The sequence below is a fragment of the Kogia breviceps genome, chromosome 12, assembly GCF_026419965.1.
Source record: "Kogia breviceps isolate mKogBre1 chromosome 12, mKogBre1 haplotype 1, whole genome shotgun sequence".
NCBI lineage: Eukaryota > Metazoa > Chordata > Mammalia > Artiodactyla > Physeteridae > Kogia > Kogia breviceps.
The window spans coordinates 94,647,120-94,668,062 of NC_081321.1; the positions used below are offsets into that span (position 1 = coordinate 94,647,120).

At 37.3% G+C, this 20,943-nt stretch overlaps 1 protein-coding gene across 1 annotated transcript in view; it reads right to left on the reverse strand.

Annotated features, from left to right (window-relative positions):
* ENTHD1 (ENTH domain containing 1) overlaps positions 1–20,943 on the reverse strand; it is an 86,472-nt gene that overhangs the window by 58,193 nt on the left and 7,336 nt on the right. Inside the window, exon 2 of the mRNA XM_059081069.2 lies at positions 16,125–16,367. Within this exon, the coding sequence (XP_058937052.1) occupies positions 16,125–16,367 (243 nt within the window). The remainder of the gene's footprint in view (positions 1–16,124; positions 16,368–20,943) is intronic.

The window sequence follows — 20,943 nt, forward strand, 5'->3', positions numbered from 1 at the left end:
ATATGTCTTTCCAATAAAATTTTATTCTTTATGTTTAATAAATACTTAACCACATTTATGTGGTTGTTTCTTTTTTTAAAATTTATTTATTTATTTATTTTTGGCTGCATTGGGTCTTTGCTGCTATGCACGGACTTTCTTTAGTTGTGTCGAGCGGGGGCTACTCTTTGTTGCGGTGTATGGGCATCTCATTGTGGTGGCTTCTCTTGTTGCGGAGCATGGGCTCTAGGCGAGCAGGCTTCAATAGTTGTGGCCATGAAGACCATGTATTGTTTCAAATGAATGACTACAGATATGAATCACAATAGTATTTATATTCCTTTAGATGCTCTTCAAAGACTCATGAAATAGTTTTGCTTGTTTTCATTTCTTTTGTCTTTAATGTCAATATTTTGAATTATATCCTTTGCATTTACTATACTTAAGACAAAATTTCACATGTCAGTTAAAAATGTGTCAGGAGGCATATAATTTTTCAGAATCATTTTAGGAATTATACAAGAAAAATAGCCTGGTCCTTGCCTTCAAAAGGTTTATAGCCTGACTAGCGAGATAAGTCTAACATACAGACTTATAGGAAAAAATTAGAGGAGAGCAATTACAGGTCAAACTTCCTTAAAATAACTAACTTTAGGAACAGAAGTTCTAAGAAGGAAAGAAAATCAATGTGCACCAGAGTAATCAAAAAGAGCCTCAAACAGGAAGTAAAATGTGCAGAAGGCTTTGAAGGATGGCTAGGATCCTGATAAATACAGAGGGAGAAATTATTCCACGCCGAAGGAACTACATGGGCAAAAGGAGCAAGTATGATATAAGACAAAGATGCTGAAGAATAAGAACTTTGCATTTATGGCTCTAACTTTTCATTTTCTTGTAACTTCACATGAAAATGAATAATTAAAATGAGCCTATTTTGGACTTGGAGATTTTATAAGTAATACCGGCAAACAGCAGTAGTTTGAGGCTTAGATCATCTATGTACTTTCAAGTGATTTAATGAGGAACTATCTTTATTATCACTCTTTGAGCATTCAGCAACAAATTATCCTTGAAATGATATGGACTTAAGTTTTAGACATCACAGAAGTAGATTAATAAAAATTTCAGGAAGTCAATTGTGAAGTAAAGTGTGAGGAAAACTGAAGAATAGTAAGGATTGTGAAAGAAAAAAATATCTTGCATATTTGGAGATGCATTTTAGCCTAGAATAGCTAAAACGTTATAAACCTATAATGAATTATCTTATGGAGCAACAAGGAAGGCAGTTAGAATATACTGGGTCTACAGAAATTCATTTAGAAACTTTTTTTTAGCATCAGCACAACACTGGAAGTGAGGTGTGCTTAATTAAATTCGGTGATTATACAACATTGTTTTCTGGGTTTTCACAAGCAAGTGGAGGGGGAGAACACACTTCACACATTTAGTTCCTTAGTGGAAATGAAGTACCTTGTATATCACAAGCTATTTATCAATCAAGACTGTGAAGTCACAGGCAAGGAGGACTAGTATGTGAATGAGAAACCTCAAAGGAAAAAGCGAAGATGCTGCAGGAAACGATGCTATTGAGTCATTCGAAGATGCGTGCTTAGATACCACAGCTGTAGGTACTCGGCAGAAGCTATCTGGAGAGAAGCTACAGATCTCATTGAGCCTGTATCACTAGATAATACCACAAAGCAGAACTGGTGAACCCTTTGATATTTCTCAGATGAGATATCAAACTGACGTTCAAACTATCAGACGTTAACAATGTGACAGCACATTTTGGAGCTGAAACCCTCCATAAGTACCCAAACTGTTCTATGTATTATTTAGCATCTAATAGACATTGTTGCTATGTATTGACAGTGTCCTTTTAGGTGTAACTGAAGTAAACTAAGTCATTTATCTAACAAAATTAACTTTTAAAAATGAACAAGTAGGGCTTCCCTGGTGGCGCAGTGGTTGAGAGTCCGCCTGCCAATGCGGGGGGACGTGGGTTCGTGCCCCGGTCCGGGAAGATCCCACATGCCGCGAAGCGGCTGGGCCCGTGAGCCATGGCCGCTGAGCCTGCGCGTCCGGAGCCTGTGCTCCGCAACGGGAGAGGCCACAACAGTGAGAGGCCTGCGTACCGCAAAAAAAAAAGAACAAGTATATCTATCATAGAAAATATTCAGTGGGCTAATGAAGAACTGATAAGATTCCAAAGCCTCATAGTGATTAAGTTTATATTTAACTTTTGCAGAATCATGAGTTTGGAACCTTAACAATTTCATTATCTTGGAGCAAACTTACAGAAAAGATGCAAGAATAGCACAAAGAATTCTCATCCAGATCCACCAATTGTTCACATTTTGTCCCATTTGCTTTATAATTCTCTCCTCATTTATGTACATATCTTTGTCCTATATCGTAAATCTTGAGGCAAAGCCATTGTTGTAGGTTGGATTCCCCAGGAAATAGGCTCCGAGACCCAGATTTGTACGAGGGGATTCATTAGGGAGTACTCTCAGAAACCACATCTGGGAGTAGTGAGGGAGGCAGGACTGGGCCAAGGGAGAAATTAAACTGTGTTGCGTTTGCAGCAGAGGCCTATTTGAAATCGTATCAAGCATCTTTTCTGACCACAGTGCTATGAGATTGGAAATTGGTTACAGGAAAAAAACTGTAAAAAATACAAATACATGGAGGCTAAACAGTGTGCTACTAAATGACCAAGAGATCACTGAAGAAATCAAAGAAGAAATTTTAAAATACCTAGAAACACATGACAACGAAAACACGACGGCCCAAAACCTATGGGGTGTAGCAAAAGCAGTTCTAAGAGGGGAGTTTATAGCAATTCAATCTCACCTCAAGAAACAAGAAAAATCTCAAATAAACAATCTAACCCTACACTTAAAGAAACTAGAGAAAGAAGAACAAAGAAAACCCGAAGTCAGTAGAAGGAAAGAAATCATAAAGATCAGAGCAGAAATAAATGAAATAGAAATGAAGAAAACAATAGCAAAGATCAATAAAACTAAAAGCTGGTTCTTTGAGAAGATAAACAAAATTGATAAACCCTTAGCCAGACTCATCAAGAAAAAAAGGGAGAGGACACAAATCAATAAAATTAGAAATAAAAAAGGAGAAACCACAACTGACAATGCAGAAATACAAAGGATTATAACAGACTACTACAAACAACTATATGACAATAAAATGGACAACCATGAAGAAATGGACAAATTATTGGAAAGGTACAATTTTCCAAGACTGAACCAGGAAGAATTAGAAAATATAAATAGACCTATCACAAGTAATGAAATTGAAACTGTAATTAAAAATCTTCCAACAAACTAAAGTCCAGGACCAGATGGCTTCACAGGCAAATTCTATCAAACTGTTAGAGAAGAGCTAACACTGATCCTTCTCAAACTCTTCCAAAAAATTGCAGAGGGAGAAACACTCCCAAATTCATTCTATGAAGCCACCATCACCCTGATACCAAAACCAGAAAAAGATATCACAAAAAAAGAAAACTATAGGCCAATATTACTGATGAACATAAATGCAAAAATCCTGAACAAAATACTAGCAAACAGAATCCAACAGCACATTAAAAGGATCGTACACCATGATCAACTGGTATTTATCCCAGGGGTGCAAGGATTCTTCAATATATGCAAATTAATCAATGTGATAACACCACATTAACATATTAAGGAATAAAAACCATATGATCATCTCAATAGATGCAGAAAAAGCTTTTGACAAAATTCAACACCCATTTATGATAAAAACTCTCCAGAAAATGGGCATAGAGGGAACCTACCTCAACATAAGAAAGGCCATATATGACAAACCCACAGCAAGCATCATACTCAATGGTGAAAAACTGAAAGCATTTCCACTAAGATCAGAAACAATACAAGGATGTCCACTCTTGCCACTCTTATTCAACATAGTTTGGAAGTCCTAGCCACAGCAATCAGAGAAGAAAAATAAATAAAAGGAATACAAATTGGAAAAGAAGAAAAACTGTCACTGTTTGCCAATGACATGATACTATACATAGAAAATCCTAAAGATGCCACCAGAAAACTACTAGAACTAATCAATGAATTTGGTAAGGCTGCAGGATACAAAATTAATGCACAGAAATCTCTGGCATTCCTATACACCAACAATGAAAAATCAGAAAGAGAAATTAAGGAAACACTCCCATTTACCATTACAACAAAAAGAATAAAATACCTAGGAATAAACCTGCCTAAGGAAGCAAAAGACTTGTACTCAGAAAACTACAAAACACTGATGAAAGAAATCAAAAATGACATAAACAGATGGAGAAATATACCATGTTCTTGGGCTGGAAGAATTAATATTGTGAAAATGACTATATTACCCAAAGCAATTTACAGATTCAATGCAATCCCTATCAAGCTACCAATGGCATTCTTCACAGAATTAGAACAAAAAATTTTACAATTCATATGGAAACACAAAAGACCTTGAATAGCCAAAGCAATGCTGAGAAAGAAAAATGGAGTTGGAGGAATCAGCTGCATAGCACAGGGAGATCAGCTTGGTGCTTTGTGATGACCTAGAGGGGTGGGATAGGGAGGATGAGAGGGAGGCTCAAGAGGGAGGGGACATAGGGACATGTGTATGCATATGGCTGACTTGCTTTGTTGTGCAACAGAAACTAACACAGTATTGTGAAGCAATTATACTCCAGTAAAGATCTATTAAAAAATATATTAGAAACCATCAAAACTACTTTATCAAGGGATTTTGCCCTCTCTTTTTAAGAGCCTTCATGCACAACTACCCTCAGTGGGACAGGGAGGGTGGGAGGGAGGTGATATTGGGATATATGTATACATATAACTGATTCACTTTGTGGTATAGCAGAAACTAACACAACATTGTAAAGTGATTATACTCCAATAAAGATGAAAAAAGAAAGCTAATCCAAAAAATTTACAGCAGCAATCTGACATGGAAACAGATGTACCTGAAGGTAACTTTAAAAGAAAAAAAAATAATAACTGGTGGCCAAGAAAAGAAAAAAAATCTAGGACATCCCCTCTCTCCCAAAGGTGATACCAGCGAGTTGACAATATTCTGAGATTTCTCATCAATATTCTCATATCTGGGAAAAAAGGGAACTGAATGGACAATGCTATTTTCCCTCCTTATGTCTGAAAAGAGGTGGAAACAGCTAAATTAAAAAAGATAGGTGTAACAGAGTTAGTAAATAAAGATGCTGACACTTAAATGAAAGTGAAAGCCATAGTTTCACATTGAATTGGGTGAAGGATCTGAAGCTGAGGGTATCTCCCCACCTGATGGGAATGGGGCACATTTCCCAACTTGATAGAATGAGCAGGATCTTGTACAAAAGACTCGGAAGTCCCATATTCTAAACAAGGTTGCATATGGCCTAATGAAGGCCCCCATTCCTCCTTGCTCCAGAAAAGTGGATAAAATAAATAGCCCACAAACAGCAACTTGCTGGAGAAAACAAACTGGTCTCAGATATGGTACAAAGAGTCAAGAAATCACACCTGAGCAAATAACCACCAAAATGTATTGTGCTATACAATACCTCTACTAACCCATTTACTTCTTACAAGAACTCTGTAATAGGAGCTGTATTATCCCCATTTTACAGAAGATGAAATTGCAGCATGAAGTTTTAAGCAGCATGTCCAAGGTCATACAATCCACACAATCTGAATCAGGATTCCAATCCAGGCAGTATGGCTCCAGAACCTGAGTGCTTAACCAGGATTCTCTATTGCTTTCAAAACAGTGTCTAGTCAGAGCTGCCTGAGCATCAGCAAGATGTAAAAAAATGACCTGGCAACTAAACAAATATATTCCAGTAGAAAAAAAGAAAAGAGACGAGGAGGAAGAGAGCAAGAGATGGTATGCCAAAAAAAAAAAAAAAAAAGATTCCAAATGTAGAAGAAAACATAGCACAAGGAACAGAAGGAAATTCCTCACAATATGGCATTAGATGGTTTTTGAAATTATTGAAATTGTGTGTTTTCATATATTTCATTTTATAATTGTTGCTACTATATAACATCACAGCGTTAAGCATTAAAAAAAATGTTTCCTGGCCTTACATATTTCCTCCTCTCTTTTAGGAAATGTTTTCCATATCTCCTTCCTATTTTTCTTTTTTTTTTTTTTTTTTTTTTTTTTTGCGATACGCGGGCCTCTCACTGTTGTGGCCTCTCCCATTGCGGAGCACAGGCTCCGGACGCGCAGGCTCAGCGGCCATGGCTCACGGGCCCAGCCGCTCCGCGGCATGTGGGATCTTCCCGGACCGGGGCACGAACCCGTGACCCCTGCATCAGCAGGCGGATTCTCAACCACTGCGCCACCAGGGAAGCCCTCCTTCCTATTTTTCAAATGGGCTTTTCTTCTTGTTTTATAGGAATTCTTTATATATTCTGGAAACTAATCTTTGTCAGTTATACGTGTCAGAAAATTTTCTCCTAGTTTGTAACTATCTCTTTTACTTTTTTATATGGTGTTTTTTGATGAGGAGAAAATTCTTAAATTTAATATAGTTTTATTAGTTTTCTATTGCTGCCCAAAATTACCACAAACTTAGTGGCTCAAAACAACACCTATTTATTATATCACAGTTCTGTAGGTCAGAAGCCCAGGCAGGCTTGACTGGGTTCTTTGCTTTGAGTCTCACAAGGCCAAAATCAATGTGTCAGCCAAGCTGGGCTTTCATCTGGAGACTCGGGGGAAGAAAACACTTCCAGGAGCATTCAGGTGGTTGGCAGAATTCAGTTTCTCATGGTTGTAGGACTGAGGTCCCCATTTCCTTGCTGGGTGGCAACCAGAGATCACTCTCAGCTTCTAGAAACCATTTACATTCCTTATCATTACATCTTCAAGCCAGTAAGGGTGCATCAAATCCTTCTCACTCTTGGAATCTCTCTGACTTCTTATAACACCAGCTAGAGAAAACTCTGCTTTTAAAGGGTTCATGTGGTTACATTAAGTCCACCTGGATACTCTCTTTTTGACATATAATGTAACATAATCATGAGAGTGATAATTCATCATACTTCACAGGTTATGCTCACATTCAAAGGGGATGGCATTATATAAAGGTGAGGGTCAATGGGGTTTATTCACAGAATTCTGCCTACCACAATAGTCAAAGTTATAAATACTTTTTAAAAAATAGTTTGATCATTTTTGGTTATGTTTAAGAAAATCTTCCCTATCCCAATGTGAAAAAGATTCTCCTATATTTTCTTCTAACATTGTGAAGTTTTGTTTTTTTCACTGTTAAGTTCTTAATTCCTCCAGGATTTGCTCTTGTGCATGATATGAGGTAGAGACCTAATTTCATTATTTTCAATATGGATAAATAATTTCCCTGGTATTATTTATTAAGCAGTTCATCCTTTCCCCACCAATGTGAAATGCCACCTCTGTCATATACTAAGATAACATAGTTGCCCAGGTCTGTTTTCAGGGCTCTATAGTTTGTTCCACTGGCCATGAACCCATCCCTGCATCAATACCACACTACCATGATTACTGTTGTTTTATTCTTGTTACCTAGAAAGGCAAGCCCTCCACCTTATTCTTCTTCAGGAACATTTTGGATATGTTTGAGCTTCTGATCCTTTCAGATAAATTTTTGGAATCAGCTGATCAAATTCAATTTTTAAATCCCTTGGGACTTTGATTGTAAATGCACTGAATCAGTGATTCTCAACTGGGGGCAATTTTGGCCCCCAGGGGACATTTGACAATGTCTGCATACACTTCTGGTTCTCAGAAAAGGAAGGGATGTGTGCTAATAGCATCTAGTGGGTAGAGGCCAGAGGTAATGCTGAACATCCTACACTGCACAGGACAGTCCCCACATCAAAGAATTACCTGACTTAAAATGTCAATAGTACCAAGCTTGAGAAACCCTCCACTAGATTTCTGCAATTTGGAGACAACTGATACTTAATATTTTTTAGTATTTCAATAAACATTTTATTTTGACCTTACAGCCAGCCATTTTGCTAAAACTCTCTTATTATTTCTAATATGTCTGTAGATCTTTTCAAGTTTTCTATATGAAGATCTTTTCATCTGCAAATAAATTTATTTCTTCCATTTCAATACTTAGTTTTAAATTTCACTTACTTGTTTTATTGTCATGGCTAGAACCTCCAGTATAAAACTGAATAGAGGAGAATGGGAACTTTTTCTTCTACCTGATTCTAAATAGAATACCTCCACATTCAAACATATGGAAATTTTTTATTTACATTTTTAATACTCAAACTAAATTGCATTTTTGCTAGAAAAAGTGTTCTGCATGATACAGATTCTTTGAAATGTTAAGACTTTCTTTATAACATATAATCAATTGTAAAATCCATACTTTAAAAAATGTTTTATTTACTTGACCTATCAATAATTGAGAGATTTGAAATCATCTACTATAATGGTAGATGTTTCCATTTCTTCCTGTAGTTCTACCAATTTTTGCTTTATATACTTTGAAGTTACTTTATTGGTTTTATTCACATTTAGAAATGTTATGTCTTCCTGGGGAATCAAACCTTTTATCATTCTCCTTAATAATGCTCTTGGCTTTAAATTCTACTTTGTCTGATATTAATGTATCTATACTAGCTTCCTTAGTATAATGCCTGGTTTTATCTTTTTCCACCCATTTGCTTTCAACCTTTATGTGAACTTATGCTTGCAGCATATATATATCTGGATTTATTTTTCCCCAATTTGATAATCTCTGCCTTTTAACAGATGAATTTGACCCACTGATATTTATTGTGATTATTAATATATTTGGAGTAATTTCTACCATTTTACTTTTGTATTTCCATTTGCCCCACTTTATCTATGCTTCTTACCCTTTATAAAATTAAAAAATATTTTTCATTCCATTTTTTTCTTGCTACTTTGGAATTTACACACTCTACTTCTCTTCTTTTAGCATTTACCCTTGGAAGTTTATCATGCACATTTACCTTTAAATGTTTAATGTCAAATAATATTCTTACCCATCTCTCAAAATATACAAGGATCTTAGAATACTATAATTCTGTAGACCCATTCCCATGGTTATCCACTATTTTAGTTGTCTTTTTTTTAAACTCTAAAGTTAGACATTATTATTTTACACAGAAAGTGTTTATTTTATTTTATATACATGTTGACTATTTGTTAATCACACCCCCTTACATCTCCAACCATTCTTCTGGAATAATTTTCCTTCTCTTTGAAGTATATCCTTTAATTATAGGTCTCATGGTGGTAAACTCTCAGTTTTTGTACTTATCTGAGAATGACTCTTTCACCCTCAGCCTTGAATGATAGTTTTGCTGAGTACACAAATATAGGCTGTTATATTCTCTCTGCACTGTGAATATATTGTATCACCGTCATTTGGCCTCCATTGTAATGGATGAGAAGAGTTTACTTTTACTGACATGGTAACTGTCATTCCTCTATAGATGTATCCTCTATGTTTAAACATTGCTTTCATATTTTCTATTTACATTGGATATATCCTCTAGTTCACTAAATTAAGTTTTTTATTTCGATGGTATTTCTCATTTCTGTAAGTACCCATTTTTCAAATTCATACATTCATTCCTAATAATTTTTTTTTGAAGTAAAACAGTTTTAATTCTTAAGAGTTTAGTTCAGCCCAAGGACCCAGGCTGTGAGAGACATAACTGACATTTGAATAATTGGATTAATTTAGAAAAGTGCAAGTCTGGTTTTGACAGTTATGCTTTTGTATATGTCTTTTTTTAAGATTTTATTTTTTAGAACAGTTTTAGGTTTAGAACAAAATTGAGAGGGAGGTACAGAGATTTCCCATATACCTCCTGCTCCACACATGCATAGCCTCCCCCATTATCAACACTGCGATTACACCCTTTATTTATTTAAATATTTAAGTACATAGTTCTTCTACATTATGTATTCAACCTTTCTAATATCTACAGTCTGTGGGGGACTAGATATGTTCTTTGCTAATTACTTTCTCCTGTGTTTGGTGAAACAGATTGTGAGCTCAGATTGTGAGCTCATTGCCTGACTTTAATTGGTGGAAATCCTATGGACCTAACTTGTGAATTAAACAGGTTTTCTTCCTGCAAAGAGAACTACCCAGAATCAATTCAGCCCCCTCTTGAGGGTCTGGGTTCAGCACAGTAATCCCATGCTTTCCTTCCCAATGCTAAAGGCAGGCCCAAAATTCACTTTCTTAACTAATAACTGCCCTTAAGCAACTCAACCTCTACAGTCACCTGCAGTGTCCCACAGGCACCAGCTCCAAGTCACCTTCGCCTGAGCTCACATGTCCTGTTCTTATTTCATTTATTTAATTAAATTAATTAATTAAAAATTTTAGAAGGAGAGATCCTTAGGGACTTCCCATACCTCTGGTGAGGCCAGAAATGTCTCAGTGTATCATTTCTAGTCTTTGACTGTTGTGCAATAAATGAGTTTCTTGGAGCTCCTAGTAAGTGTTATTGCCAGAAGTAGACCTGAAATATTTTTAGTGAAACTTAGCATCTAGTACAATTCCATTTTTATAAAAACAATTTCTTTCTAGTTATTCATCTTTATACATATATGTATGGATGGCTAGAAAGATGCCTAGAATTTATGTTCATCTGATATTAATTATGGCTATTTCTGAGTGATGGGATTGGAAGTGATTAATTCTTTACATTGGGCCTGTATTTTTTTTTTTTACAAGAATAGAGGGATTTTTCTGAAACAAAAACAAAAGAAGAAAAATAAGCAGACTAGAAGCAAATATTCTAAGATATTAACAGCAGTTGGTTTACGGTGGGTAGGGGTATAAGTTATTATTATTTTCTTTTCTATGCATTTGCTTTTAAATTTTTAAAAAATCACTACTTGAACATTCACCAATGTAAATGTTTTAGTAGCAACCACCATTTGTACCATAAGCCCTGCCATTGAGACTGTATGTGATAAGGCAACCAAGTATGACTCTACATCAACTCTCTAAGTACAAAGTTCACTGCTGGAAGTAATATCAACACTGGTGTTTTGCTTATAAAAGTATGGCAACTGATAAGCAGCTGTGTGATATTTCTCCAGTAAGATGGTGATCTTGACAAATTTTATTTTGGTAGGATGGTAAGAACTCAAGCCTGACTGGGTTCAAGAATGAACAGAAAAAGAGAAATTGAGCATAGCAGGGTTTTTTTGAGAGTTGAGATGTAAAGGGGCACAGAGAAATGGGGTAATAATTGGAGGGGAATATGGGGTCAAGAGAAGGTTTTGTTTTAAGATGGAGGATCACAGACATGTGCTTGATTAAAGGACATTATGGATTATATGATCTAGTTTTAGCTGAAATAATCTTCGCTGATGGACAAGTGGTTTAGAGATTCACATAGTGAAATTATGCCGGACTGAAAATAATGCCAAAATGCAACACCAATGAACAAGAAAATGGCAGAGTCTACACTTCTAGCCACAGTAGAAGCTGTTGATCAGCCACATCATGGGGTTCAAAATAGGGGAAAGCTAAGCGGATATGAAAAGAGGTCAGCCCTGTCCCCCAATCAGTAATATTAAAGAGACTAACTGAAATACAGGTTTCTATCTCATCATTATCGAACCTCTCCCATGTGTTTATTGTGTATGTTGCTCTGTGAGGTATCTTTTCCAACCAATAGGATATTAAAATCAATGAAAAAAACTTTTTTAAAGTATGACAACTACTTTGAAGTTTAACTTTTGGTCCAACAGGAATCATATACCATTTTTAGGGAAATATTTCCATGATGTAGAATGTTATTACATTTACCATAGGCCAGAGTAATTCTTCTCTAATACAGGTAAAGTTCCGTTGCAAAGAATAATGCCAGTAAAGAGCTCTTTATGGAAGACTGGATGATCCACAGAGGTCATGCTTTGCTGGTCTAGTTGTAAGCAATGTCTCTGGTGATAGTTTTTATAATTATTACCTCTAAGGAAAGGACCTAAGTCTGATGCTTACATCTCAGAGAAGCTGAGTTACCACTGTGCTTTATATAGCTTTCTGCCTTACCAATCAAGCTGCAATTATCCTTCAGCTCATCTCTTCCTTCGAACAACAAAATCATTTAAACAAGAACTACCCAAGCTATCTACCAGAATTGATTAACATGGGGGAAACATCCAGGAACAGGTAAAAAGAAGTAGAAGCAGTGATGTGTGTATAACACCTTCTCTAAAGTACCTTTTTTTCCCTTGCTAATTCACCACAAAGAAGTGAGGTACAGCTGTTTCAGCTCTGGATCCTAAAGCCAGGGCATCAGATTTCTAGCAATGCATGCAATTTTACGTTTCATTATAACTAAATTATTTAGAGGAGTCTAAATTCCTTCTGATGGAAATTTACCTGTATGATACCATCACTTGCCTCCATTTTCTCTAACTCAAATGTTAGAGTCATTTTCAATTTCTCCCTTTCTTCTCCAATACATCATCTACCTACCCATTTACTTTCTATATTCTGTCTTTAAACATTACCTTTCCCTCATTTCTACAACCCTAGATCAGGTCCTGGATGCCTGGATTGAAATAACTGTCTCTTATAAAGCTTCCCTCCAATTTGAATCTCCTTCATGTCTACACAAAGCAGTAAGAATTATCTCCCACCAACAGCTGTTTTCAGTAATAAGAAAGCTAAGTTCTGTGACTAAGCTAAACATCCCTTCTGTTCTCCAAGGCCTACAATGGATTCTAGTTGCAAGTCATATAAAATTGAAATTTCCAAATACTGTTCATTATGTCCTTTATAAACTGTGCTGAGTACTCTCAATTATCTGCCCACATTTTTCTACATATTAAAATTTATATTCTCTATGTCTTTTAATCTGACAACCATATATTACCACGATTAATTCATTTCTTGTATTCTTTCCCACTATGGTAGGGACTATTTGCTGTCTCCTATATTTATTCTCTCCTTCTTCCTTAACAATAGATTTTCTTTCATCTGGGCACATGTCGGTTCGTATAAAGACTACATTTCTCAGCCTCTCTTAAAGCTAGGAGCGTCTGTGTAAGTAAGTGCTAAACAGTAGCATGTAAGCCAAAATGTCACGGGCAACTTCCATAAATGTCCTTAAAGGGAAGGGGCATTCATATTTTCAACCCCTCCTCCTTCCTACTGGCTAGAAGGCAGATGTGATGGCTGGAGTCGAGCAGCCACCTTGGATCATAAAGTGGAAGTTACATGCTGAGTTTGGTGGAGCAACAAGACAGAAAGAGTCTTAACATCATGGAGAGCCATATCAATCCTAGAATACCTAGCTCTGGATTATTTTAGAAGAGTGAAATTCCTATTATGTTTACACCACTTCCAATTTTGTGGCCTAATACTGTCACTTGTGGGTGCACCTAATTTTAACTGATCTACCCACCTCCAAATTTTCATTTGCTACTTCTCCTAACCCATTAATAATGCCCCCTAGTAAATTTTCGTATTTTCCCCCCGCCCAACGGAACTGTCAGTTTTCTTTCTTCTTTTAAAATACAGTTTCAGATTCAAATGTCTACATGGATATGGTTAGTACTGCCAAGCTTACTTATTATAATTTCTCTTTTTTGAACACAAACATGCACATCTATATGTCTACTATGTATGTGTACTATACACAGTAATGGATAAATGAAATTTTTAAATAATGTAACAGATTTTTAACAAACTTACTACAGTTTTATATCCAAACATTCACTACTCACTTTAAATCTTACTACAGATGCACTTCAACAATGCTGTCACTCATTAAAACTCTTTTTAAACACCGTTTTTTGAAACAGACTGAAAGCCCATCACTAGATATAACCTCTGTGAGAGCAGAAATACACCCAGTTTGCTTACCAGGCCTAGAACAGTGTCTGGCATATAGTAAGTAGGTACTCAGTACATGTTTGTGGTATGAAAAAAAAATTAATTGTAGCAAAACTTCTTCATTTGCAAGTAGATTGATTTTTTTTTAATAGTCAAAAGATATTCAGAGCTCAGCCTAGTGAATAAGAAGCTGTTATCAAGCTGGGAAATACCATTCTGGGTTTTTTAAAAGCAGTGACTATAAAGCAATAAGCTAGATTTTCTTATATGAATCATAATAATGGCTCTGGGTTTAGCTACTTCTGTAGCAATTTACGGCCTCACTTCCTAAGCTTACAGTGAAGTGAGCCAAGCTTGCTCCCGTTTCAGAGAGTCTGCACCTGCTGTTCCCTCTGCGGGAACACCCCAGATATACCTGGATTGTTCCCTCACTTCATACAAGTCTCTGTTTAAATATCTGCCTCCTCCAAAAGGCCTTCCCTCCCTACCTGACCTAAAATAAAGCATCCCTGTCACTTGCTGTCCTGTCACTGCTTTCCTTCTCTTGATAGGACTTGACACTATCTGACATAATATTTTATATCTATTTTGTTTATGTGTGTTTAATATCCATCTCTGTCACTAGAATATTTGCTCCATGATGAAAGGGACTTTGTTTTACTCACTGCTATAGCTCCAAATTTCTGCTAGATATCTAAATTTCAAATTATAAATTTAATAAATATGTTTATAATGAAAGAAAAAAAGAGGAAAAGAAATGGAGGAAGGAAGAGCAAGAAAGGTAACAGAGAAGTAGCAAAAGAGGTGAAGAAACCCTAGATGAGTCATAATTGGTTATTTTACTCTGTTACTTTTTTCTAGTATCAGTTTGAATTTAAGGCTTCCATGAGAAAATTTCAGAATGTGTCTCTTTCGAGATTTATTTCAAAGTACTGGGTACCCTAAAGAAAGAGGTTCCACGACTTTCAGAAGCATTTGTTTGGTATTTACTATTGTAATTACAATGCCCCCCTTTTTTACTATCTTTCGACTGCCCCAGTCCACACAAGTATAAATTGAGTGAACATTTGAGAACTCCTGACTTAGAGTAGTACTTTGATGATTTTTAGCAGGATGGGTTTGTGTTGGTATTAATATTAACATTTTTAAATTTCAATATTTAACTGACACTTGGAATATCTCCCTTTCAAGATGTTGCTTAATAGAAGTACATGATAAAGCTGGGAGGCAGGCCTCTGAAAATGCTTTTAACTCTATGTTACTCCTACTATACCCCTCACCTACAGCACGGAGTGTAGTTCCTTTCAAGGGACAGTTACATAAGTCACATTTCATTAATGTTTTTGCTTCCTCAAACTGTCCATTCTTTACACACAATTTAATAACAGGGTTTGTACTAGAGAAGTTAGAGCAAAATGACTTTCCTTTATGTTTTAGCAAATTCAGTAGAAAAGATAACTGCATTTTCCTGCTGATTTCCATTACATTATAAATCAGTGCCTTCTTTTTTAGGTTCAGTAGTACAGATTTAAAGTTTTAGGCAAAGGAAAGGGTTATACAACACAGGGTACTGTCCTAGAAGAGTTTTAGAGCACTTTCAGAATTTTGTTTGTTTGTTTCTTTTTTTTTTTTTTTTTTTTTTTTTTGCGGTACGCAGGCCTCTCACTGCTGTGGCCTCTCCCCTTGCGGAGCACAGGCTCCGGACGTGCAGGCTCAGCGGCCATGGCTCACGGGCCCAGCTGCTCCGCGGCATGTGGGATCTTCCTGGACTGGGGCACGAACCCGTGTCCCCTGCATCGGCAGGCGGGCTCTCAACCACTGCGCCACCAGAGAAGCCCTACTTTCAGAATTTTGAGGCACATTTTTTTAAATGTCCATTTCTTCATTTGGAGGATCAAATAGTGCAAATGCACACACACCCAGACCCCTAGCCTCAGAAAACAGCTCTTCACTCTCCAGTTACGATTAACCTCCTAAAACGGAATCACTATGCCAAATAGGGTAGTCTCTAGTTTAACACCTTTAAAGCTCAAAAATATTTTGTTTGAATCCCAGATAAACACTTTCAGAAAACAGTCATAAAATTTTCTACTGAATAGCATCTTTCATCATTGTTCTCTACAGTATAATGTCTAATACAGTAATAGTAGTTCTAATACAGTATTAATGCTTCAGTACTAAAACCTAATGTTTTATATGTTTTAGCTGTTCTTAAATGATACCTATTGCGCTCTAGGCCAATGCCCATTGTACGTACTTTTATTATGTAGCCTTGCAACCTTAAGAAGCTTATGCTTCTTGTCTGAAGCAGGTATTTCTTCTGCGGGAGCAAAAACACGTGCTGTCGGTGAGTTACCCATACCAGGTACTCTTTTAGGAAATGTCAGAGAGTAGGAGGTACGCCGTCTAGTCCGACATGCTACTTCCCTCTCTCTATGCAGCAACTGTCCATCCGTCAGCAACGTTATAACTTGCTTAGACTTTTCCCGGATATAATAACCTGAAAAATATATTAATTGGGTTAGAAAAGAAAATATTAATTAAGGCTACGATTAAGTTTTATTCTAAGGAAAATTAGGAAAAAATGAAAATGTAAGCACAGCAAAAAGTCCTCTAGCAAATGTAGAGGGAAATTTAAGTTTCATTAGAATTGTCAATAACTGTACTCCTTTTCTTATGCTTTAAGAAGTAAATAAACATATGATGAAATCATATCATACATTGGCATTACATTTTTCACCTTAAATATGGTATTGGATTTTCCTTTTGAAAGCAATATATTCTTCAATAAATCAAACAATACAGGCATACAGAGGAATGAATCAGATCTAGATGTACTGACCTAGATGTATGACCATGATATATGGCTAAAGATTTAAAGTAATATGCATAGCATGATCCAAATTTGTAAAGCGTAGGGGAAAATAAACCATTATATATGTAGATAGAAGAGAGAAGCAGATAGAGAAATACAAAGATGGGTGGATGGATGGATGGATGGACGATGGATGGGCAGGTGTACCCACAACATTGTGTATATACACAATCAACATTGTGTATAACTTTGGGATTCAGTTAGGGTAGGACAAGAGAAGGGAGGGCAATTGGCTTGTCTCTGACGTAACAGCCTATCAAAATAACGTGATGGCATTAATAGAGTGCCAGAGGACAGTCTAAGACCAGAATTCTAATAATGCTGCTGTCCTTAACCATCCGAGTGACTCTGAGCCAGTCAGGTGGTCTGTCTAAGCCTGAGTTTCCTATCTGAAAACCATATAAGCATATCTGTTCAGGTTAATTCACAGATATAAAATTATACTCATTCAAATATGTAGTATTACTAGTACTATTCTCAACCATCTCCCATGAGAAATGATAAAGGAAACACCTCTCCACATCTTGGGACCAACTCATATTAACATCTCATGTCTTCCAGAAGTAAACTGAAAGTCCCTAAAGATTCACTACTACGCTCATTTTGGGCTCCAAGTGTGATGAATTAAAGTGTTAATATTTCCAGCTATAATTTAGCAGTAGTGGAAGTAGTGAGAAATAGTCAAATTCAGGGTATATTTAGACGGCAGGGGCCACCAATGTTCTCTAAGTGCCAGTCATTTCATTAAGATTGATATGGACGACGTCAAAAACCTTTGCTCAAGTTGCCATCTTTTCCAAGATTATTTTATCTAATCTCACTTCTTAGCCATTTCTTCCTTCCAAACTTCTTTGATAACTGCTTTAAACCACATCATTCTCAGCACTCTTAATTTCCTATGATTGGCTTGCAGTCAATAACCAAAAAATCTCACGTGTTTTGGGTTACCACTCTGGTGCATGATAGAAGCCTGCTGTGACTATCCATCCGCCTTTAGGGACAACACACCAGATACTACCTACTCCCGGATAATTAACATAGCTTGATTTGGTGGGGGGACTTGCCTTCCCATTCTTCGCTTCATGAACTCATCTCCTTCCACTTTCCCCCTCACTCCCTCTACTCCAGCCACCTTGGCCACCTTATTCTGCAGTCTCACCACACTCTACCTCCTTATAGCTGAGTGCTGGCCGTTGCTTCTGCCAGGGACTCTTGGATGACCAGAGCCCTGATTCATTCAGGCCTCTACTCTCATGTCACCTCCTCAGAGCAGCTTTCCTTCTGCCCACCCTCTCTAAAATAGCCTCATCCCCTCACCCTCTATTCCCTTACCCTGTTTTACTCTTCAGTTTGGCATTGATCACTACCTAATACTGTTCTATATAGTTATCTGTTTACTTGTTTATTGTTTTCTCGCCTAGAATACAAGCTCCATGAGGGCAGAGACTCTTTAGTGTCTAGAAGAGTGATTGGCACATAGTAAATGCTCAATAAACATTTACTGAGTGAATGAATCAATAAAGGAGCAAATGACCAAAAAAGTCTCAGTTTTCTCCTTGACATAATACAAGTGGAGCCAGATAGATGAAAAATACTAATTGACAATTTATCACTTAGCTGCCTGAGAAAGTTGCTTGGCCTGAAATAATTTCTTACAACACTCCTAATTAGAAAAGGTTACAACTAGAAATTATGGGACAGATGTGGAATATTCTACTTGGAGTCTGCATGGATTGGTGGAATTTGAGGACAGCTGCAGTAGTTCAAAGGGACGAGCAGGTACGTCAAGCAGAATGCCAGTCAATGATGGAGGGCTCCTCCCTGCAGCATCAGGATGGTGGGGCCACGGCAGTTTACAGAAAACAGAGAAGAAATCACCCAGAAGTGAACTTCCCATTCAAAGCTGCCCACTGCCCTAGCTACCTCCCACCACCCTCGAGATGCTGGAGAGCGGGAACCTGGATGTTTTAAAGCATCAAAGTTGAAAGTGAAAAAAATCTAAGAGCCCAGTAAACCTTGAGATAAATAGTAACAGGGATGAGATATATAATAACAATAGCAATAAGATGGCATCTACTTACTTCTTACCAATACGTTTCAAAAAAAAGTGAATACATAGTACTAAAATAGAATAGTACCGAAAATAGAATAAACTTAGGCAAAAACTGCTTTGTGTTTGAAAAAGGGGGGCTAGGGAAGGGAACTGGGAAGGGGGAGAGGGAGAAAAGGAGGCAAGGAGAGGGAGACAGACAAAGACAGGAGAGGGAGGGAGGGAGAAAACAGATTCTCTGAAATAAGAAATTGAACTATGTAAGAGATCAATATCCAAATACACTATGTAAAACACATCAAGATGAAAAGCTTGTTGGTTGAGGTGAAGGTTAATATAAAAATAAAGCTATATACTGTTTAATTGGGAATGTTTTGGTTATAAGTGACAGAAACTCAATTTGAACTGGCCGTGGGAAAACCAGGGGCTGCAACTGGGCCTCAGATACAAATGAAGCAGAGACCGGAAAACTACCAGCACCCTCCGCCTCCCACCTCTGCTTCCCCCTGTGTAATGCCTTTATTTTCTCCTTTAGCAGGTCGACCTCTTCGATCTGGATGTGGAAATTACCGCAGACAGCTCCAGATTCACACCTCACATTCTGCCACCTGAGAAGTACCCCTCTTCATTTATTCAAATCTGAAACATCCAGGAGAATGGCACTGAGTGGCCCAGCTTTAAAGTCATATACCCATCACTGTGGCCACAGGGTGGGATGCTACCACTGGCAACCCCCATTAGAAAGACACAATGGAGTGAGGGGAGGATCAACAAGATAGAAAAATGAATGAGGAAAAAGCCAATTTGAGCAATCCTCCCAAACTGAAGGGACAAGGACATACAAATCACTAGATCAACTATGCAACAGACCAGTTCCCAAGGATGTTAACTTTTACAGTCATTTAATCATTTCCAGAACACTTAAGTCTCAGGAAATGTTCTAAGTAGTGCGGGCACAGGTGAGGAAACAAGAGACAAGGTCCCTAATAAAGATAATTTCAGATAAAAATTAATGCTCTAAAGGAAATAAAGCAGAGGGACATGCTAACATCAATTCAGGGTGCAGTCAAGGAAAGTCTTACTGAGGAAGTAACATGTCAGCTGAGTCTTAAATAGCAAGAAACAGCCAGCTGTGCAGACATACAGGCAAAGAGCACCTGGCAGAGGGAACAGCCCAGATTCCACTTCTTCGGGAAAGCCTTCTACTGAGAGATAACAACCCCTCTTCCGCCTCGCCATACATGTACATCAGGGACTCGATGGTCAGGCCCTGCTTTCACACACTCTCATAGCACCTACACGTGTCTTTCAGAGTGCTTCCACAGTTTGTAACTGCCTATGTGATAAATGTCTTTTTCCTCCATTAGAGTATAACATCCACGAATGCCAGAACTGTACTTGTTCACTTAAGAGATACTTAAGAAATGTTTGTTAAATAATATGCTGAGGAAAAATTTCCTAAATGCAGGGGAGGAGTCTATATAAATTCACAACTGAATGTCATGTAACGAGATTTGGAAATATGGTAAATTCAAAGATATTGGGCACTGAGATGCATCAGCAAGAAAGACACATACCAGACTTAAAACCAAAAAACACATATTGGGCTTCTTGTTATAAAACATCATAATACTCTTCTCTCCGTTCCTGACCCACTGACCTGCCAAGATCTACTCTTCTTCCTATATTCCTTTCTCAGAGAGTTTTACTTCTATTCTAAGTCAGAAATATGAACATTCACCTCCCCAGACTCAGTAAGCCATGTCTGTTGATTGCACCTACTAACCATCTTCTAATTCCATGCTTTCCTCTCCACTTCCCTTAGTTCAGGCCTGTGATGTTCTAAATCATTTATTTATCTGCAGTCTCCTTTCCGATCTACCCTCCACAGTGATCTACCCACCCCACAGGGTGGGGATGGGGTGGAGTGCGGAGGAAGAGGAGAAGTATCCCAAACAGTATAGCTGATCAAGCTATTTTCATAAAAAACCTTCAGTCAAGCTGGCAGAGTAAGTTCATGCTTCAAAGTACCCTTCTGCTCTGTTCCAAATGCACAGCAATAATAGACATCACCAGTTCTGAAAAGCAAGGTAAAAACCTCCAAGAACCAGAAATATCAGAGAAATGAACAAAATCATTCTTACTGAGTAG